Source organism: Chiloscyllium punctatum, chromosome 11 (assembly GCF_047496795.1).
Source record: "Chiloscyllium punctatum isolate Juve2018m chromosome 11, sChiPun1.3, whole genome shotgun sequence".
NCBI lineage: Eukaryota > Metazoa > Chordata > Chondrichthyes > Orectolobiformes > Hemiscylliidae > Chiloscyllium > Chiloscyllium punctatum.
This window is the reverse complement of record NC_092749.1, coordinates 50,914,851-50,934,731: the sequence shown is the minus strand read 5'-3', so window position 1 is coordinate 50,934,731 and position 19,881 is coordinate 50,914,851. Positions and strand designations below refer to the sequence as shown.

General features: G+C 37.4%; 1 protein-coding gene across 1 annotated transcript in view; it reads left to right on the top strand.

Annotated features, from left to right (window-relative positions):
• Nucleotides 1–19,881, top strand: part of kctd3 (potassium channel tetramerization domain containing 3) — a 74,213-nt gene that overhangs the window by 42,191 nt on the left and 12,141 nt on the right. Inside the window, exons 9-13 of the mRNA XM_072580781.1 lie at nucleotides 1,716–1,906; nucleotides 9,079–9,194; nucleotides 15,938–16,025; nucleotides 18,906–19,022; nucleotides 19,650–19,820. Of these exons, the coding sequence (XP_072436882.1) occupies nucleotides 1,716–1,906; nucleotides 9,079–9,194; nucleotides 15,938–16,025; nucleotides 18,906–19,022; nucleotides 19,650–19,820 (683 nt within the window). The remainder of the gene's footprint in view (nucleotides 1–1,715; nucleotides 1,907–9,078; nucleotides 9,195–15,937; nucleotides 16,026–18,905; nucleotides 19,023–19,649; nucleotides 19,821–19,881) is intronic.

Genomic DNA, 19,881 nt, shown 5'->3' with positions numbered 1-19,881 from the left:
TTCAAGAATTCTGTGGAATGTGATTTTTTGGACTTTTTTTTTTGAAGGTTAAAATATGTGTGTGTATGTGATTAAAAGTTCTTTTTCACCAACACTGCAGGTGGAAAAATCAGGCACAGTTATTGAGTTCTTGCATGCAGCTTACCTGTCATTGAAGATTTTGACTAATACTGAGCAAGAACTTTAATATTATGAAAATGAGAGTTTGTTTTCTCAAGGAATACTCTGGAAATCCAGAAATATTACTCTAAACATCAAATTTACATTGCATCAGAACTATTTCTTAATTTTCAATAAAATGTCTGCTCGAAGCTGTATTGCGGATGTTGCAGAGAATTGTATTTTTGATTTGTCGAGCTTGTTGCTTTCATTTAATGCTTTTGACTTTTGTTACACTTCTGGTTTTTATATGTATTTCCACATCGTGAAATTGAAACTTAAAACCATTTTACTTGATTTCATCTTGTCAGATAACATGTTGGTAGTAATTCTTGCCCTTTGGTCACTAAAGAATCCAGTTCAAAATGCAGTTGCATAAATTAAGGCAAAAGACTCAGATGTTGGGCCAGAAGGGAGGGTAGGTGGGTGGGAAATCATCAGCTTTTAACACTCCCATTAAATTTTATGGTATTCATCATTTAGTTGTAACTACAGTGGATATTTTAACTGTGCAAAAGCACATGAGTTTGTGTCAGCTGGGCCTTAGAGTTTTGAAAATCAGAATCCAGTTTCCAATCTTGCTTCCTGCTTTAATAGAAGTAGGAAAGTGATCAGCCTCTATTCCAAGGTGGCCAGTTGGCACTTCAAGACTGGTAATGAAACTGAGCTTTATAGTTGTTCAACCTTTTGAAATTTAACAGCTGCATCCAGATGGAGTGTGCCAGACCCAAGAGATAATTAACTTAGTACCTATGTGCTGGATTCAGCTGCTTCTCAGGATAGATCTGGTACAACCCCTTCTGTTTTCTGATCATCTTCCCAGACCTTTAACTTGTCACCATGACCCCTGGATCCTGATGTTCCTGTCTTTTGTACCTGTCCTGGGCCTCTGAAGTTCTAATCCCTTTCTCAAGCCTTAGAGTCGAGGACATTTTTGAAAAAAAGTCATTAAATTCCTGCATGGTACAGGAATTAAGTGTTGAGTGATAAAAGCCACTTGGGTTAGTACTGCGGTTGCTAAGAAGTTAATGTCTCGTCAGATTTTAAACAATTAACCTTAAGGGTGCCAGTTGTAGAATGCAGCCCTTTATTAGAGGCTAGCAATTGTTGACCATTCTGTTAAAATTTATTGACTTGCGAATTGCTAGAAACTGGTAAAGTCCATTAATAACACATCCTTCAATCCCCACTTCCTCCAAAAATGAACTCCCCTAACGTAGCTTATTTTCAAATACTTTTTAAAAAAAAAAGTGTTACTTTATTTTGTTTTTTCCTCTTCTGTTAAAATTATAATTTTATGTCCTACGGTATTTGAAAAAGGTTTGCTATAATTTTGCATTAACTTTTATCAGTTCCCTAGGTCATCTTTGAAACTTCATTCAGGGCTTCATCTTGAACTTTTTTTTAGAATAAAAATTAGCTCAACTTTGTTAGATTACTATTCTCAAAATTATACGAAAATCCTAAGTACTAATGGTTATTCCAATGTGTTCTGTTTTCAAAAGCACAGTGTGCATTGTGTTAATTGCTCAATAAGGCTTCTTGTTTCTTTCTAGAATTAAAGAGTCCTCTGGATGGCAGCAGGTTTTTACGAGTCCGTATTTAGACTGGACAATAGAGCGAGTAGCAGTTAATGCTAAAGTTGTTGGAGGACCTTTTGGTGATAAAGACAAGATGGTAGCTGTGGCATCTGAGAGTAGTATAATCCTATGGAGCATTCAGGATGGAGGAAGTGGCAATGAAATAGGTATGTATTGCAAGTTTCTGGAATAAAACAACATTCTTTTATCATCTAAAATGAGGAAAAGGCAGTTTAAAATTGGTTCTAAGTTCAGAGTTGAATGAATGGAAGTCTCTTCAATCGCTTTGGAAATGTAGGTTTAGTCTCCACTTAAGAGCTGAGTAGTTTAATTTACTGACCTTCAGCATTAACTAACTAACTTTTCAGTATTGGCTGAGGAAAGTTCAGTATGAATAATTTCTGAATGAAGCCACATATCTATTTGTATCATGCTAGCGATCTTACTGGTGGCCCTACATTGAACTCCATCACCACCACCAAGACATTATCCATGCCTTTATTGCCTTAGGATTCATTCTTTTCAGCCTTTTTTCACATATTCCAACTGAAGATTGTTTTTTGTATCTTGTGAAAAGTCTGTGTTGCCATCAGCCTCTGTCATAGGGATACGACAAAAAAGTAGCATATGCTGTTTATTAATAACTTGAGCTTGTTCTGCTATTCAATTAGGTCAAGGTGAATCTTTACTGCCACTACTTCTAACTGCTATTTCTCCATGTCTCTTAGATTTTTATTAAGTAAAGATATTATCAGTTTTAGTCTTGAAACTTTTCAATTAGCCCAACATTTGGGAACATTGTTTCAGATTTCCGCTAAACTTTGTGTGAAAAATTGCAACCTGGTGTCACCTTTAGATGGTCCAGCTCTGGGTTCTTAATAGGAAACATTTGCCTTCAACCGAAGCTGGGTTTTCTTGGACATAAAGTATGACAGTTAACATGTGAGTACAATTGGGAAAACAATGGAGTGCTGGATTTTGTTAAGAAGGGTTCAAGTGCAGTTTTGGTTATTTTACACAAGGAAGAATACACTTTCACAAGAGGGAATGCAGTAAAGATTTACTAGATCAGTTCCTAGGATGAGGGGATTCTTCTATGAGAAGAGATTGAGTAGATGAGATCTGTCTTTGCTAGCGTTTACATGAATGGGAGTTTTAAAAATGGGAGTATTAAATTCCTAAGGGTAGATGTTGAACAAAATATTTCCCTTGTTGGGGTCACATTCTTAAAATTAGTAGTCAGCCAATTATGACTTAAGAGAACAGTGAATCCTTGGAATTGTTTACCCTCTATGCTCTGAATGCTCAATCATTGTGTATGTTAGACAGAGGTTAATAGTTTTTTTTGGATACAAGGAAAATTAAGGAGGATAGTGCTCAAAGAATTATTGCACCATGGTTTTGTGCAATTTATTCTTGGGTTCATATTCTGACCAATTAATATAGCATTGGCGGTAAAGCTATTAGCTGTCATTGTCATATACTTGGGCATAGTTTTCTAGTAACCACTTGTTTTCTCTAAAACACAAACATTCTAATATATAGGTTTCAACTTTGGTCCTGTCATTTAACTTACTTTATAAATTGAGATTTTTGTGAATAAATTGTTGGGGTTTTGTCATGATTCAGTTGACATAGAACAATCCGTACTGGCATTAATCAGGAAGCACGAGATTTAATATAATTTGGTATGAGATTGTATGTCTAGTTATTGAATCCTCTCATCTATATTCTAAGAGATACCGTTGACAGAAAATGAACTGGACCAGTCATGTATACATACTGTGGCTGCAAGAGCAATTCAGGGGTTAAAAATCATGCAGCGAGTAACCCCCCTCCTGTCTCCTTCTTATCTGACCACTGTAAGGCACAAGACAGAAGTGTAATGGACTCAAAGTCGATATCACCCAGGTAAAACTGTCTGATTAAATGTCATCCCATCCACTATCTTAAACATTCACTCCCTCCAACACAATAGGACAGCACTGTGTCTGAGCTACAAGGAGCACTGCAGTAACTTACCCAGACTCCTTCAATAACAACTTGCAAACCTGCAACCTCTATCACTTAGAATGGGATGGCAGATGCACAGGAACACTCACCTGCAACTTCCCTTCCAAGTCACTAACCATCCTGACTTGGAGCTATATTGTCATTCCTTCACAATTGCAGGGTCAAAATCTTGAAACTCCCTTACTAACAAGCAACCCAAAGATTGCAGTGGGTCAAGAAGGCAGCTCGGTACCATCTTTTTAAGGGCAAGGGCTATGCATTTAATTCAACCCAGTCACTGATGCTGCATCCTGTGAACAAATGCAAAAAAAGTGGCACATTACTGCACCAAGAGCACAAGACACCCCTAGGTTTGACTGAGTGAATTCAGTAAACTGCTCCTCCTGAGGTGGCTATAAAGGTGTTCCAATTGAGCCAGCCACTGGTTAAGGGAGAAGAAATATTAGCTGATTCTCATGCTGCCCAGTAATCTGTACTGTAGTTTGCCTGCAAGGAATGTCTTCTAGGGGCAGTAATAGACGTGGATGTGATATGCTAGGGAGGAGCTATTACATATGTGACAATCTGGTAGATTGTTCAGATAGTTAGTATTTCAATTACTAATTAAGTATGTCTTGAGGCATTCTTTTCCTTGACTTCATTTTGATGAAAGCTTATAAACAGAAAGTGCTGGAAAAGCTCAAGACTCCTGGCCTGCATTGTCTTTCTAGCACTTTCTATTCATATTTCAGGTTTACAGCAGCTGCACTACTTTTGTCTTTGTGAGGTTTCTATCAATTTCCTCCTTTTTAGTTTAAGGTTCCTTGAGAGAGATGTTTCTGAAAATCCCTGATTTTGCATTTTTCATATCTATTGTTTCTTTGTTATAAACTGCATAGTAGATTTCTACAGGGAGAAAGCTAGCAAATAAGCAGACTTATATGTCAACCCAAATCTATTTCAGAATAGCTTCTAATGCATATTTTGAAAATAAATTAAAGCAAGTGATCACCATTACTGTGGCTGCCTGTAAGGCTGTCAGTCCTTTGGGCTTGGGAGATGGTTCCTCTCCCCAGGTGAATTTATTACAAGTTACCAGTTGTCAACATACAATTGGAAAAAGGGGGTTTAATATGCACAGCAGATGTTTATGTAAATTGTAGCATTATTTAATTGGCATGAATATTTATGATACTTGACGCACATGGGGCTGAAGGTGGAATTAAACTTAGTGGATTCTGTCCTGAAAATATTTTTGCTTCTGAGAGATTGACCCTCCTAAAAGTGATTTTAAAGCACTTCTTCCAACTTGACTCTAAACTATTCATAATATTTCCTTGTTTAGATTTTTTTTTCTCATTGTAATGAAGTGTCGCCTGCTTAACTTGTCATTGGTAACAGGCAACTCATTGCCATGGAGAGACTGAATTTCACTGAGTTGGGAATGGGGAAAAATTCCAACTAGCTTTTAAACACCCCCAAAAATTGTGGAAGTTTTCTATGTAACTTTTAGTTATACATCTTATTAAGTATTGAAATGGATTTATGTCCAAAATGTGCATACATTATTCCAAGAGCCACCATTCCTAACCAAGATTTACATAAATTAATGAACTTAGATCTGCAGCTGTAGTAGCATCAGTGGTTTGAAATCCGAATACGATGTTGTTATATATGAACGTTTCTCCAATGCAGCGATATTTCTCATGAAACATATAATGAAGGTGAAGCTGTGGAAAGTCCGAATGCATTTGTGACACTTGCTTATTCTGAGGTCAAGATAATCTTCACTAACTGTAGTTAACAGTAGCACTAAATCCCACTAAAGGAACAAATAGAAACAGCAACCTATTTCCAGATCTTCGTCACCAATGTAACTGTATAATTGTTCTAAGGGTTTATAGAAATTACACATCAGGTTGTTTTGTTTACGTGTTTAATTCAATGACCTCTGCTCACTCTTTGCTCCCTACGTCCCACAATTCATATTAAAAAGGGGAAATTTGCTGTTTGTTCCTTGATAGCAAAATCATAGTCATTGTGGCTTGTATTGTCCCGCCTTATCATGGATAGTGGGCTGGATCAGGCAACTGGCACTTTTTGCCAGTTGTCAATGGCAAAGTCCTTGCTTAAAAGCAATTAAGTTTGCTAGCTATTTTGGCAGTTCAGGGCTTATTATTTTAAAAGTTTTGCTGATTACAGCCACAATTAGATCTTCAAGCCGTTTAAATCGACTGTTTGTACGCCTAACAGTTGAGAGGCGCTGATTGTGCAGCTACCATGGCCACATTTTGTGTTCAGAGGTCAATAATTTTATTGGTCAGTGCATATACCTTGCAATTTCTCACGAGAATATGGTCTGTTACATGTCGTGAGAACTGAATTTGTTTAAAATTCTTTGCTATCAACTAGGAATTGGAGGGAATCTACCATTCACAATAGTAATTTAGAATTTCACAGATTGTAAATGACATTTTTAAATTACATTTTAACAATGTCAGGAAGTCTCGACAAATACATAAAATAACTTTGATTTTTACATTTCTGAATTTTGTTCTAATTCAGACCAACTCGGATGGTGTGAATGTTTTGCAATAAGTGCCTAAGGTTCCTGTATGAAATTCTGTTTATATTAGACATTTGTCTACGGAGCTAAGTGAGCCATCAGTTAATGAAACATTTCACTTTTTTAATAGTTGTAGCGTATATTGAAGCATCAAACTTCAATCTTTGGTTGCAAGTGATAATGAAAACTTAGCAATTAAGATGTTGTGGACTTAAGACTGGCGTAACGATTTGTGAAATAGCCTTGTGTGTTTCAGTGACTCCATATAACTGAGTTAACTGGCTAACACTCCATTGTAACGCATTTAAAAATTTTCTATTAATGGAGGACTGAATCTCCTAGTTTCATCATCTGCATTCATTCTTTCAAATGTTCTGCTTGCTTACTTTTTGCTCCAACTGATGGCCATTCCTGGTTTGAACAGTGTCTAAAGTCTGTTGCACCTTTAATACCCTTCCAAAATCGCGTGTATCAGATCCATATAGATCGGTAAGTAAAATTTTCAGAATTGTAATTAAGTTACGTCAATGGCAGTCACTTGAAGCAAGCATTACATTGTGTTTTTATCACAGCAAAGATTGTATTTGAATTCTGCTTCATCTTGTGCCAGAGAAATTACTGGCATGGTAAGCATTCTTTTTTCAATATATGCACGTCTTCTTCAATTCTGTGTAATTTAACATATTTTATCTGCACAACATTCGATTTTGTTTCCTGTATATATACTATCTTGTTTTCTGAGTTGAAATAATGACAGAATATTTCAATGTTCACAAAAATGGATTGTAGAAACATAGTACTGGATCGCTGGTTCAATATCTGTTTTATTTCAATTTACAAGGGGCACATGGCTTCCAAAAAAAACATCCAAATTTGAGAGTATTAGTTAAATGGTATGCAGATGATGAGAGCACTTCTCTGCCATCTGTATCATGGCCGTATCAAAACTGAATTCAAAAGACGACTTGCCCTTTAAAACCAGCGTTTCCACATGAGTAGGAGCAGTACTTAAAATTCTAAGGAATAATCAAGCCAATACAATCCATTCTTAACTTTTAATCACATTGAAATTTTTTGTTTAAAAAAGATAACCATCAGGTCAGGGCCAAAGGCCCTTCCAAACCTTGCTGAAGGTTAAAATAAAATAATTTCCACAGCATTAATGTGTACTGAAATCTATAGTAGTGGTAAGCCAAGCTCAAAAATAGAAAAAAAATGAATTTTCTATAATACTGTAAACAAATCATCATTTTGTTGGATAGAACTTTGAGCATGGCTGACAAAAGAATTTTGTTTGAGCTTTTTGTCTTGCATTCAATCAGGGCAATTTGCAAGAATTACTAAGGTAAAAGGAAAACACAGTTGGCAGTGGACTCTGATGGAGGCATTGCTGTGAAAACTTAACCTGTTAGATGATGACTGACATCTTTGAAGTTAACTGTCAGTCATCTTGTAGCTAGTGCATTCTCTTTGGCAATGCCTGTACTGCCAACTGATCCACATTTTCCTCAAGTAATTTGAATATGTTTTGCCATTACTTTGGTAATACTTGTAATTTGTCCTAGCAAGTGGAAGATAAAAATCTTCAAAATATTTTTCTGTCAGCAATAATGCTGCTAGTTAATGGCACTTGAATTCACTGAAGTATGTAAGTTCACTTTGATTTGCAACCATTTCTATCAGCTTCCTTTCAGAGTGCCCATTTTGCTATGGTACATTATGACCACACCACTTACAAATAAAGGACTCCTACAAGTTGATGTATTTTTAAATGTTAAACGCTACTGTAATCCTGCAAACCCTTCTATGAAGGGTGCACTTAGCAAATACTTGGATAAGCTTATCTATGCTGAGAGGAGCAGTAACCCACATTCCACCATTACAGTAGGAACTTATGCACTTTCTGAATTTTATTTGCGATCCCTTGATACTAAGCATTTGAAGGTCACTATTAAATGACTCAAATTTCAAGAGATGGAAACTGCTCTTATCTGTCAAGTGTAAACAAATTTATGCAAACACCTTCCAAATCTCTACAATGTGTTCATTAGCAAGTTGTTTTTATTATTGCCTACCTCCTGTGGTTTCACACCTTTCATATTACTTAAAGGAAACATTAACTCCCATTTTCCTCAGGGTACTTTCGCTAACCCTCCATGCACCACCCTCAGGGCAATACTCCTGTCATTCTTCATGAAATACTTTATTTTTCTGGCAGCTTTCATGGCTGCTTTAACTAAGCAGGAGAGACACTTCAAATATGGAAGGAGTTGACATGCTGTTGTGGATAATTTTCACTGTGTCCTCCCTCTGGAGTAATCTGCCCGCTGTGCATTTGTTTTCTGTGTTCCATTGTAGCTCTGTACACATCAGTTGAAAAGAAAATGTACGATGGCATTGCTTGTAAACCTGTTGTTATTTCTGAAACCAACATTGGAAGCCTCAAATGTACAGTTGATGGTTCTTCTTTTGTAGAAGAGTAAAATATACAGCAATCACTGGCAAATATTTGTTCCACCTAATCCGTACTTTTAACAAAACTTGTGATTTACCATATTTTAAAAAAAAGCTCAATTGAATTTTTTTTTTGGGGGGGGGGGGGGAGGGGGAGAAGGGTGCTTGGCAGGAGGTGGTGAAGATCTTTGTTACATAATACCCCATGACCTTGGGATCAATAAAAGTTCCTATTTTTTGATAGAGTTCTCTGTTTTCAGATGAGTGAATTGTTATGAAATGTAACAAAATTTGTAACAATAAATTGTTTCTGCTGCTGTGTTGTAGGTGTGTTTAGTCTTGGAGTTCCAGTGGATGCACTCTTCTTTATTGGGAATCAGCTGGTTGCAACCAGTCATACTGGAAAAGTAGGAGTGTGGAATGCAGTCACTCAACACTGGCAGGTGAGCTAATACCTTTATGAGATGTAATAAAAAATGAATTTGCTACTTTTAAAAATTTCTGATGCTATGCAGTTGATATACAATGTGGTGGCCATATTTATTTTGCTGGTGCCTCTCATTCATAACTTGCAAATGCAGTACAGAACTGAATCAATTATTTTCAGTATCTGTGACCATTCATTTTATAAATATGAAGATTTAAGGATAATCTTCAGGGAATTATATTCACAAATGATCATACAACAGGTGATGAATTTGTTATGGTTAGCAAACGAGTAATTTTGTTGATACTGTTACCTAGTTCCTGTATTCCTTCATGTGTTAAGATATGCAAACTCCAGCCACCAGAGGAAGTTGTGGGTAGGTCAAATGTTTCTATTTATAAACATTTAAAATGTTGTCAAATACAAAACAGTTGATTCAGTGACTAAACATAATTGAACTGAAATACTGCAGCCAGAACAAAACTTGTTTTTTTTTTGTTGCATTACTTGTTCAGCTGATTAAACTGTGCATCAACTATCTAGAATTTCTATTTGTTCTTTAAAATATTTGCTCTCACCTGTCAATGAAGCTTTGCGCTAGTTTGGGAAATAGGCCCAATGGAATAAAAATGAAAATTGTAGCCAGCAAGATCCAATAAAAATCCACGTTTGCTTTTTGACGGCAAATGGCTGCATATGTAGACAAATTATAATTTTCAATCTTCAAACTTCAACTTAGATATCTATCAACCATTGGAAAAGATGGAACGGATAACTGTTAAGGATCTATTAAGTAAAAGAAAACCCAATTGGGGCAAAAAGAGTCTGTGGGCAAGTGGTGGAATGGTGCCGCGCCCAATTCTTTGGTTGATGCATGGCTAAATGATTATGCAGCTGCGTCAAGTAAGATTAAGTATGGGCCAGTCAGCTCCTTGGTTAGATAATTGGGTGTCTGTGCTTCAGTTTCATTTGCTCCATTCTGGTTTAGATCCTTTGATACACTTGCCCATCAAAGACCTTAACAATCTAATTTTGCACACTTCTGTGACCCTAGTAATCGCAAGCATTTGGAAAAGTTCCAAATCACCACCGTCCTTCATTTCTACTCCGCAACAGTGTACCTGTTATTTTAAGATTACGCTACCTTGTTTTTGATTTGTCATCAACTGTCAAAGATGACATATATTCTTGATTACACTAACAAAGGAAACCAGTGCCTTGAGTTTGTAATATGAATGCTCCTTACGTTAAGGACACAGATCACTGCCTCAACCTTCTAAACCCAAGGTAATGGAACCATATTGTAATCTGTCCTTGTGAAATAATCATTCAAATCCTAATGTAATTGTAGAGAATTTGTGCTATACCCACTGCAGGCCAGTGCAACCTTCTTGCTGTTTTGAGCTCCAAATTGAAGGCAATTGAAGGTGCATCCTGAGCAAGTGTCATGTTCCAATTTTTATTGAATTCCAGGCACCCCAAATTAAAATGCACTATATTATTTATTGTTTTTATTACTCTTTCTTTTTTGGACCTAGTTCCCCATGCTCCTCCACAGCTCACCGCTTTGCACCATTTAAGAACGTATTCAGCTTGTCTGTCTTAGGACGACCCTGTACTTCCCTCACTGAACTTCATTTGCCTTAAATTTACTCATTCACTTAATCTGTTTTATTCTGTTTGAAGCTTCCTGTTCCTGTTTGTGTAACTTTTGCCTCCAAATGTGGTCACATCTGAAAGTTGGTATTTATAACTTTCTTTTATTTTGATCAGCTTATGACTATTTAAATATTCACTGTATAATAGATTCTAGTGACTTCGTGCACCTGGTATTGAACTGACTGGTCTATAGTTAATATAATTTTCCTTGCTGCTTAAATAGTTTAGTGATATTTGCTATTTGCCAATCCAAAGCCACAATTTCTGATTCTAGAGTTTTGAGAAATTATCCAAAATTGCTTTATCTATTGCTTTTAATGATCTGAGATAGAAATCTTCAGGCCCTGGAAATTTCTCTATCTTAAGACATCTGATTTTCTCCATTGAACTTTTATTATTATTTCGACTATTTTCTATATTAGACTATTATCTCTATATTATCTATCATCATATGTAAAATGTGATCTCTAAGTTTGATACTGCCTCTTACCTTATTTACTACACTGGGTTGCTAATTGTGCAAATGAGGTATTTGCTTTTTAGATGTCTTTCCGAGTTTTCAACCCTATCGAACATTTCCCTCTGTTGCTTTGCATGTTACCCAAAATCTGTTCAGCCCTTTTTACTGTGAGCAATTCCATTTTAATTCCCTCAAAGTTTGCTTCTTGTAAAGTATTAAGTTGGTTTGAGACTCTTCTTACCCCCACATGAGACCAAAAGATGGAAGAGAATAAGTAGGCCATTCAGCTCAGAAACTCTGTTCAACCATTCCGAGATATCATGGCTAATATGATAATCCCCAGCTCTACTTTCCAGTTTTTGCCTGAAAACCTTGATTCACTTCTGTAAAAAAAAATCTCTCCATCACAGTCTAGAATATATATAATGGCCCAACCTCGACAGCCCCGTCTAGTAAAGACTTCACAGATTAAATATCTTCTCAGAAAAGAAATTTCTCCTGTTCTCTGTTTTGAATGGGCAACCCCTTATTCTGAGATTACAAAATTCTCCCACCCGTGGAATCTACTTTTCCACATCCATCCTGTCAATTCCCCCAAGAACTTTGCATGGTTCAATAAGGTCACCACTCATTCTTCTCAATTCCAATGAGTACAGCTCCCCCCTCCTCTCAACTGCTCCTCATGAGATAGTACTTCCATAACTGGAATCAGCCTAGTGAGCCTTCTCTATACTGCCTTGGATAAGAGGCCCAAAAGCTGTTCACAGTATTCCGTAAGACCAAAAGACATAGGAGTGGAAGTAAAGCCATTCAGCCCATCAAGTCCACTCTGCTATTTAATCGCGGCTGATGGACATTTCAATTCTACTTCTCACACTCTCCCCATAGCCCTTAAATTCTTGATCTCGCAAGGAATTATCTGCCTTTAAGACATTTAATGTCCCGGCCTCCACTGCTCTCCATGGCAACGAATTCCACTGGCCTCCACTCTCTGGCTGAGGAAGTGTTTTCTTAATTCCATTCTAAATTGACTCCCTCTAATTCTAAGGCTGTGCCCACGGGTCCTCGTCTCCCACTTAATGGAAACAACTTCCCAGAATCCACCCTTCCTAAGCTATACATTATCTTGTAAGTTTCTATTTGATCTCCCCCAACCTTCTAAAGTCTAATGAATACAATCCCAGGATCCTCAGTCGTTCATCGTATGTTAAGCCTACCGTTCCAAGGATCATCTGTGTGAATCTCCGCTAGACACGTTCCAGTGCCAGTATGTCCTTCCTGAGGTGTGGGGTCCAAAATTGAACACCATATTCTAAATTAGGCCTAACTAGAGCTTTATAAAGTCTCAGAAGCACATCACTGCTTTTATATTCCAGCCCTCTTGAAATAAATGACAACGTTATATTCGCTTTCTTAATCACGGACTCAACCTACAAGTTAACCTTTAGAGAATCCTGGACTGATACTCCCAGATCCCTTTGTACTTTGGCTTTGTGAATTTTCTCACCGTTCAGAAAAATAATCTATGCCTGTACTCTTTATTTTTGTCAAAGGGCAAGATCTCACATTTGCTCACGTTGAATTTCATCAGCCATTTCCTGGACCGCACGCCTAAACTGTCTAAATATTTCTGCAGCCTCCCTACCTCCTCAGAACTACCTGCCTGTCCACCTAACTTCATATCATCAGCAAACTTCGCCAGAATGTCTTCAAGATCATTAATATATAAAGTGAGCAGCTGCTGCCCCAACACTGAACCCTGCAACTTGTCACTGGCTGACATTCCAAAAAAGAATCTTTATCCCAATTCTCTGCCTTCTGTCAGATAGGCAATCTTCAATCCATGCCAGTAGCTCACCTCGAGCACCATGGGTCCCGCACCTTACTCAGCAGCTTCCCGTGAACCACCTTGTCAAAGGTCATTTGGAAGTCTAGACAGATAACAACATTCACTGGCTTTCCCAGGTCTAACCTACTTGTTACCTCTTCAAAGAATTCTAACAGGGTTGTCAGGCACGACCTTCCCTTATGACATGCTGATTTGTTCAAATCTGATCCTGCCCTTCCAAGAATTTAGAAATCTGATCTTTAACAATGTATTCTAGAATTTTACCAACAACTGAGGTTAGGCTAATTGGCCTATAATTCTCCATCTTTTGTCTTGACCCTTGAACTTCCTTCCAGCTGTGGTCTGACTTGTGCTTTGTGTAATTTTAGCAAAACCTCCCTTGTTTTATGCTCCACTGCATTTGAAATAAAGGCCAGTATTCCATTTGATTTCCCTATTACCTGTTGAACTTACTAACTTTTTGTGATTCATTCAAGAGCACTCCAAAATCCTTCTGTTCTGGGGTTTTCTGCAATCTTTCTCCATTTAAATAATCAGCTTCTCTATTTCTTTCTGACCCCAAAGTGCATAACTTTACAGTTGCCCACAGTGTATTCCATCTGATAGGTTACCCTGCATGTGTCTCTCTGAAGACTCTTTTATGTCATCTTCACCATGTGCCTTTTAAACTGTTTTTGTGTACAAATTTGGCTATAGTCATTCACTTTCCTCATCCACTTCATGAATTGATATTGTAAATAACTGGCCAAAGCACTGATCCCTCTGGCACACCACTAGTTAGACACTGTCATCCTGAAAATGCTCTCTTTATCCCAACTCTGTCTTCTATTTGTTATGATGTGGAGATGCTGGTGTTGGACTGGGGTGGACAAAGTTTAAAAAAAATCACAATGCCAGGTTATAGTCCAACAGGTTTATTTGAAAGTACTAGCTTTCAGACAGTGCTGCTCCTTCATTAGACACAGAATTTATATCGAAAGGTTACAGTGTCATGCAACTGAAACAATATATTGAACAAAACTAGATTGCTGGTAAGTTTTATTTAAAAGTAGTAGATTTCAGAGTTCAATAATACATTTGAACAGTTAAGTGTTTCTTAATGTTCTGCTATTACATTCTTCGTTGCAGACCGTAGCATTTTTCCATTGACAAATGTTAAGCTAACTGGTTCGTGGTTTCTGTCTCCTTCACTCCATGACCTCACTACCAGTGCAGCCATGAACTGAAACCCATTGCACCAACACTAATTTTGGGCCATGTATTTAATTCCTTGACTTTATTTACCCTATGCCAGTATGCCTGTGGCTCAGGTAGTAATCCAAAGATTATTAGTTTAGTTCCTTTTTAGTTTAGCTCCTGTTTGTTCAAAATCTTTGAATAGAGCAGCTTTTCTGGTCCTACCAATGTCATTGGTGCCAATGTGGATGCCGATTACTAGATCCCTCCTTTCCCTCCAAGTTCCTCTCCAGCTCGGAGTAGATGTCCTGAACTCTTGAAGTAGGGAAGCAACACAGCCTTCCGGAGTCCTGCTCACAGCTGCAGAGAACAAAATCTAGATCCCTATTGTATTCTGTACCATTGCTAACTTCCTGTTTCCACTCCTCGCTGCTCCCGATCCCAAGGTGCCGTGATTAGTTTGTTCATCTCATTACTATTCTCACTCGCAGTTTGTATGAACTTCATAATTGTTGGACAATTGCAACAGCCAAGGCTCCTCCGTGTAAATCCCTGGGTCCTCTCAAGTGCAGTCGCACCTTTCTGTCTCCGGCAACTCAAAACTGACCTGTGATCGGAACGGTGTGATCGCTCTGGAGCAAAGTGCCCAGGTGACTTTCCCCCTGTCTGATGTTGCACAATGCTTCTAAATCAGATTCCATCGCCTCAATTGAATTGGAGTAATTGCAAATTCAGTATAAACTGGTGACCTTTTGTAAGATGTTTCTTATTGTTGGATTGTGAACTAATCATGGTGTGTTACTTGTGGCTAAATCTACTTAACCTGTTGTTCCTCCATTTTAAAATATTACTGTTTCCTGCTGCTCATCTCTGTACCTGTGCATCTTATTAAGAAGACTATATATAACTGAGTCATAGAATCACTTACTAAAATCTTTCATCTTTTTTGGTCTTTAACTATTTCCAGACTTGCAACCGCTTAAAATAAGAATGTGCCAAACATAAGGGTCTCACAACAAATGCATCTTTTCAATCTAGCAATTGCTTTCCACATAATAGCATTTGTTCTATGTGGACTTCCCACCAAGAAAAAGTTCTCTCAAACTACAGCTCATCTCCTAGGATATAAGGAATTCTGCAGGAATTTCCATCTAATAGAACCACTCCACATTACACCATAAATCAGATTATTTTATTTAATGTGGGGACAAGAAACTGATTCAGAGACTGAAATATTAGCCTGGCAGTTGTTCTACTGCTGACATGATTAATTGTCGTGTAATATATGACATGAAATTCATCTCTTACTGGGGTTGAGAGTGAATCAAAAAAACTCTGGTGCAGTCAGTTTCTAGATACAAGTGCTGTACAAATTGACAGATTCTATTTGCATGAATTGTTGTATTTGATCAGTAAGAACTGTAACATTTTGTTTTTAAGTTCTTAGTTTGTTTCTGTCAGATTTTCTAAACTGACATTAATTATTTTTTGTAACTGAGACTAAGTAGGTTTCATTGCAACAATTATTTTTTAAAGAATGTCATCTTAACTAGGGGAAAGTATCAATAATTGTGTCAAGATCCATGTTTCCTTAAAATTCTCTTGAAATATACAGGTGCAGGAGGTTGTTCCTATCACCAGCTGCGACACTGCGGGAACATTCCTTCTGCTGGGCTGTAACAATGGATCAATATATTACATAGGTAAGAAACAGTCATCAGCCATTGATAAATATTTTCCTGGAGTTGTGGGTAGGAGACTGCAGAGGCTTTTAGTAAAAGAAAGGTAAAAGTCAAGCATCTGTAAAGATTATGAAAGCATCAAAAAATACAAAAACTAATGAGGTGCTGAAAAGAGAATGTCAAAAAAGATATCCAAGTTTAAAGCCGAAGTTTTCCTAACTAAGATGATTCAGAGTGGTCTGGTAGAATGTGTTGTAGTGATGATCAACATTAGATTTGCAACATCACAATGAACATCTCACATCCAGGAAACTTTGCTTCTTTTTTTTTCATGTACTTGGTGTAAGATTGTAAACCATTTACTTATTTGCTCTTTTAAATTACCTATCATTAGGGCCCTTTGAGGTGAATAGTAGAGGTTACAGTATAAGTATTGCCAGGACTTGCCAAAGATGCTGAAGTTCCATCTGTGTAGGTGTTCTGTGCCCTCTGTCTAATTGTAGCAGTAAAGTTGCTGTCTCATCTGAATAGTATTTGTGGTTTCAAGGATACCCATTACCTACAGATTTACTTGGCAGTGTAATGACACCCACCTTAACTTGTTTCTGACCTTGTATTTTTGTCTTGTCAATGACTTGACTCATTTCTATTTGTATCTGACTGCTAAGATTGGCATTTAGCTTTTGTGAATAAGGTTCATGGTGTATTATTACTGGAGAACTTGCTTTAGGAAGCATCCTGCTTTGGAAGGATGTTATTAAACTGGAAAGGGTACAAAAACTATTTACAGACACTAGAATGTTTGAGTTATATGAAGAGGCTGGATGGTCTGTGACTTTTTTTCCCCAGGAGCGTAGGAGGCTGAGAGGTTTATACAATCGTGAGTGGGATAAATGAAGTGAATAGTCAAGGTATTTCCTCTAGAGTAAGGGATTCCAAAATTAGAGGGCATAGGTTAAGGTGAGAGGGACAAGATTTAAAAGGGACCTGAAGGGTGACTTTATCATACAGAGGGTGGTGTGTATATAGGTCGAGCTGCCAGAGGGTGTGAGGTTAAGTGTAATTATAATACTTTAAAATGTATTTGAGCAGGTAAATGGACGGGAAAGGCAGAGGGATATGAGCCAAATGCAGGCAAATGGGACTATTTCAGTTTAGGAAACCTGATCAGCATGGATGAATTGGGCCAAAGGGTCTGTTTCTGTGCTGTATGACTCTATAACATGGTTATAAAATAGAGTTTAATGGGTTTTTTTTTTGTTCTGTGAAGGTGTCTTTGTTTTGTTAGGGTCCAAAATATTTTTAGCATTTGTGTTAAACCAGAATTTCAAGTAAAACATATGACTTAAACTAACAGCTACCTGGTGAGATAATTACTGAACTGTTTATTAAGTTGATTTTTTTATGGCCCAGACAGAGAGGGAGAGATTTACCAGGATGTTGCAGGGTATGTAAGGTTTAAGTTATAAAGAAAGACTGGATAGATTAGGACTTTTTACACTGGAGCGTGGGAGGTTGAGAGGTGACCTTATAGAAGTTTATAAAATCATGAGGGGTATGGATAGGATTAGTGGTAGTTGTCTTTTCTCGAGGATGTGGATTTATAGACTAGGGAGCACAAGTTTGAGGAGAGAGATTTTAAAAAAGACCGAAGGGGCTTTTTTTTTCACAGTGGTTTGCATGTGGAATGAACTTCCTGAGGAAGTGGTGGATGTGGGGCACAATTATAGCATTTAAAAGACATTTGGATAAGTACGTGAATTGGATGACTTTGGAGGGATATGGGCCAGGAAAAAGCAGATGGGACTATCTTAGTTTGGGATTATGCTTGGCATGGACTGGTTGAACCGAAGGGTCTGTTTTTGTGCCATATGACTCTATGAGCAGGTCCAGTTCAAAAGGAACAATCCATACCAACAAATATGTTGCTTACCAGCCTGAAGCAGTCAAAGTCAAGGAATTTTTTTTTTATTTTTCCGCTTTTTGAGATTCATGAGAAGTTAGTGAGTTAGCCTATGTCTGTGTATCTTGGGGAGGGACACAGAAAATCGCATTTGGTAAAATTGCAGAAAATCATTGAAAAGAAACCATCAATTGATAAAGAAATTTTAAAGTGAAGCTGAACATGTTATTTAAGAAGTTGTGACTGTAAAGGGTAATATTTGCAGGGTAAAAGTTTTTTTTGAGATCTTTCCACAATTCGTTCAATAAAAGTTCTGCAATTATCTCACTAGGTAGCTGTTACCTTAAGTCATATGTTAAATTCTGGTTTAACACAAATGCTAAAAATGTTTTGGACCCCAATAAAACAAAAAGGCACCTTCACAGAGCAAAAACACATTTAACTCTATTTTATAACCATGTTATAGAGTCATACAGCAGAGTTGGCCCTTCGGCCCAACTCGTCCATGCCAATCAGGTTCCTAAACTGAAATAGTCCCATTTGCCTGCATTTGGCCCATATCCCTCTAAACCTGTCTTGTCCATGTACCTGCTCAAATGTTTTCCTTGTTTTCTAATAAACCTATGATCTTTTGTTAAATCTATATTGACAGCCTTTGTGAATATGTTCAGTGACTGACCACTATGGTAACTAGATTAATAAAAATAAAATTTATGATCTATGAAGCCAGGTTTCGCTATGGGATCTGACTTGTCTAGTAGTACCATCAGCTGGGATCATAACACAATTGGCCTGTCACTTTTCAATTTGTCAACACCACCCCCCCCCCCCCCCCCCCCCCCCCCCCATCCTCCTTTGCTGTATCTTATTCCAAACTATTCCACACTGTAAGTTTAAAATACTACATCTACTCCAAATTTGGATTTAGTGTTTTATTTTACATACGTAAAGTATTGCAAGTTGGTTATTAATAGGAGTGACCTTGTACTGTATTCTAGACATGCAGAAGTTCCCATTAAGGATGAAGGATAATGATCTTCTGGTTACGGAGCTTTATCATGATCCATCAAATGATGCCATCACTGCGTTAAGTGTGTACCTCACTCCAAAGACAAGTATGTACGTTGTCAATAGCCAATATAGTCTGCTAATTAACATTTCTATATACTAAGCGATTGAACATTTGTTCAGTTCAGATTATCAGACAAAACCTCAGACAGTATAAGAGACTCCAGTGGATACATAGCTTTCCTAAGCAATAAATGATGTTATGGAAACTGGAATGCTGATGGGATGAATGTAGAATGGCAGAAAAGAGGAATGGTGAGGGTAGATTGAATTATATTGGTCAGCTGCCATCAAGGTTGCGGAAAAAAAATCCTAAGATCTCGTATAAACTGCAGTGTTAATAGAAGTAAAGCTATTGTGTTTGCTGCACTCTTGACTTTAAAATCAGTCACAATTCCAGCTCCTAATCCTTACCTATGCTGCTACTTTAAAGAAAATGTGTGTGTTGGTGTGGACAAAGCTGGGCTCAACTGTAATATACTTAATAAACAAAACACTTTCCACTACTCACTATCTAGGGTTACTTGGGTTGTCAGAGTACTGGAGCTATACCTCAGCATGTCAGTTGCCTAATGTAAAAAGGGGAAGGAAGATATCTGTTCTGTCTAAACATATATTACACTTGGAGATTTCAGTTTAAGTATGATTGTTAAATATATTTTGCTTATTTATAGGCGTCAGTGGCAATTGGATTGAGATTGCATATGGAACCAGTTCTGGTGCAGTGCGTGTAATAGTCCAACATCCTGAAACTGTAGGGTCAGGTCCCCAACTCTTCCAGACCTTCACAGTTCACCGAAGCCCAGTAACTAAAATCATGCTGTCTGAAAAATATCTGGTGTCTGGTAAGCTTGTAAATTTTAATTTTAGATTTGAGATGAGTTTTTAAATGTTTTGTTAATTTGT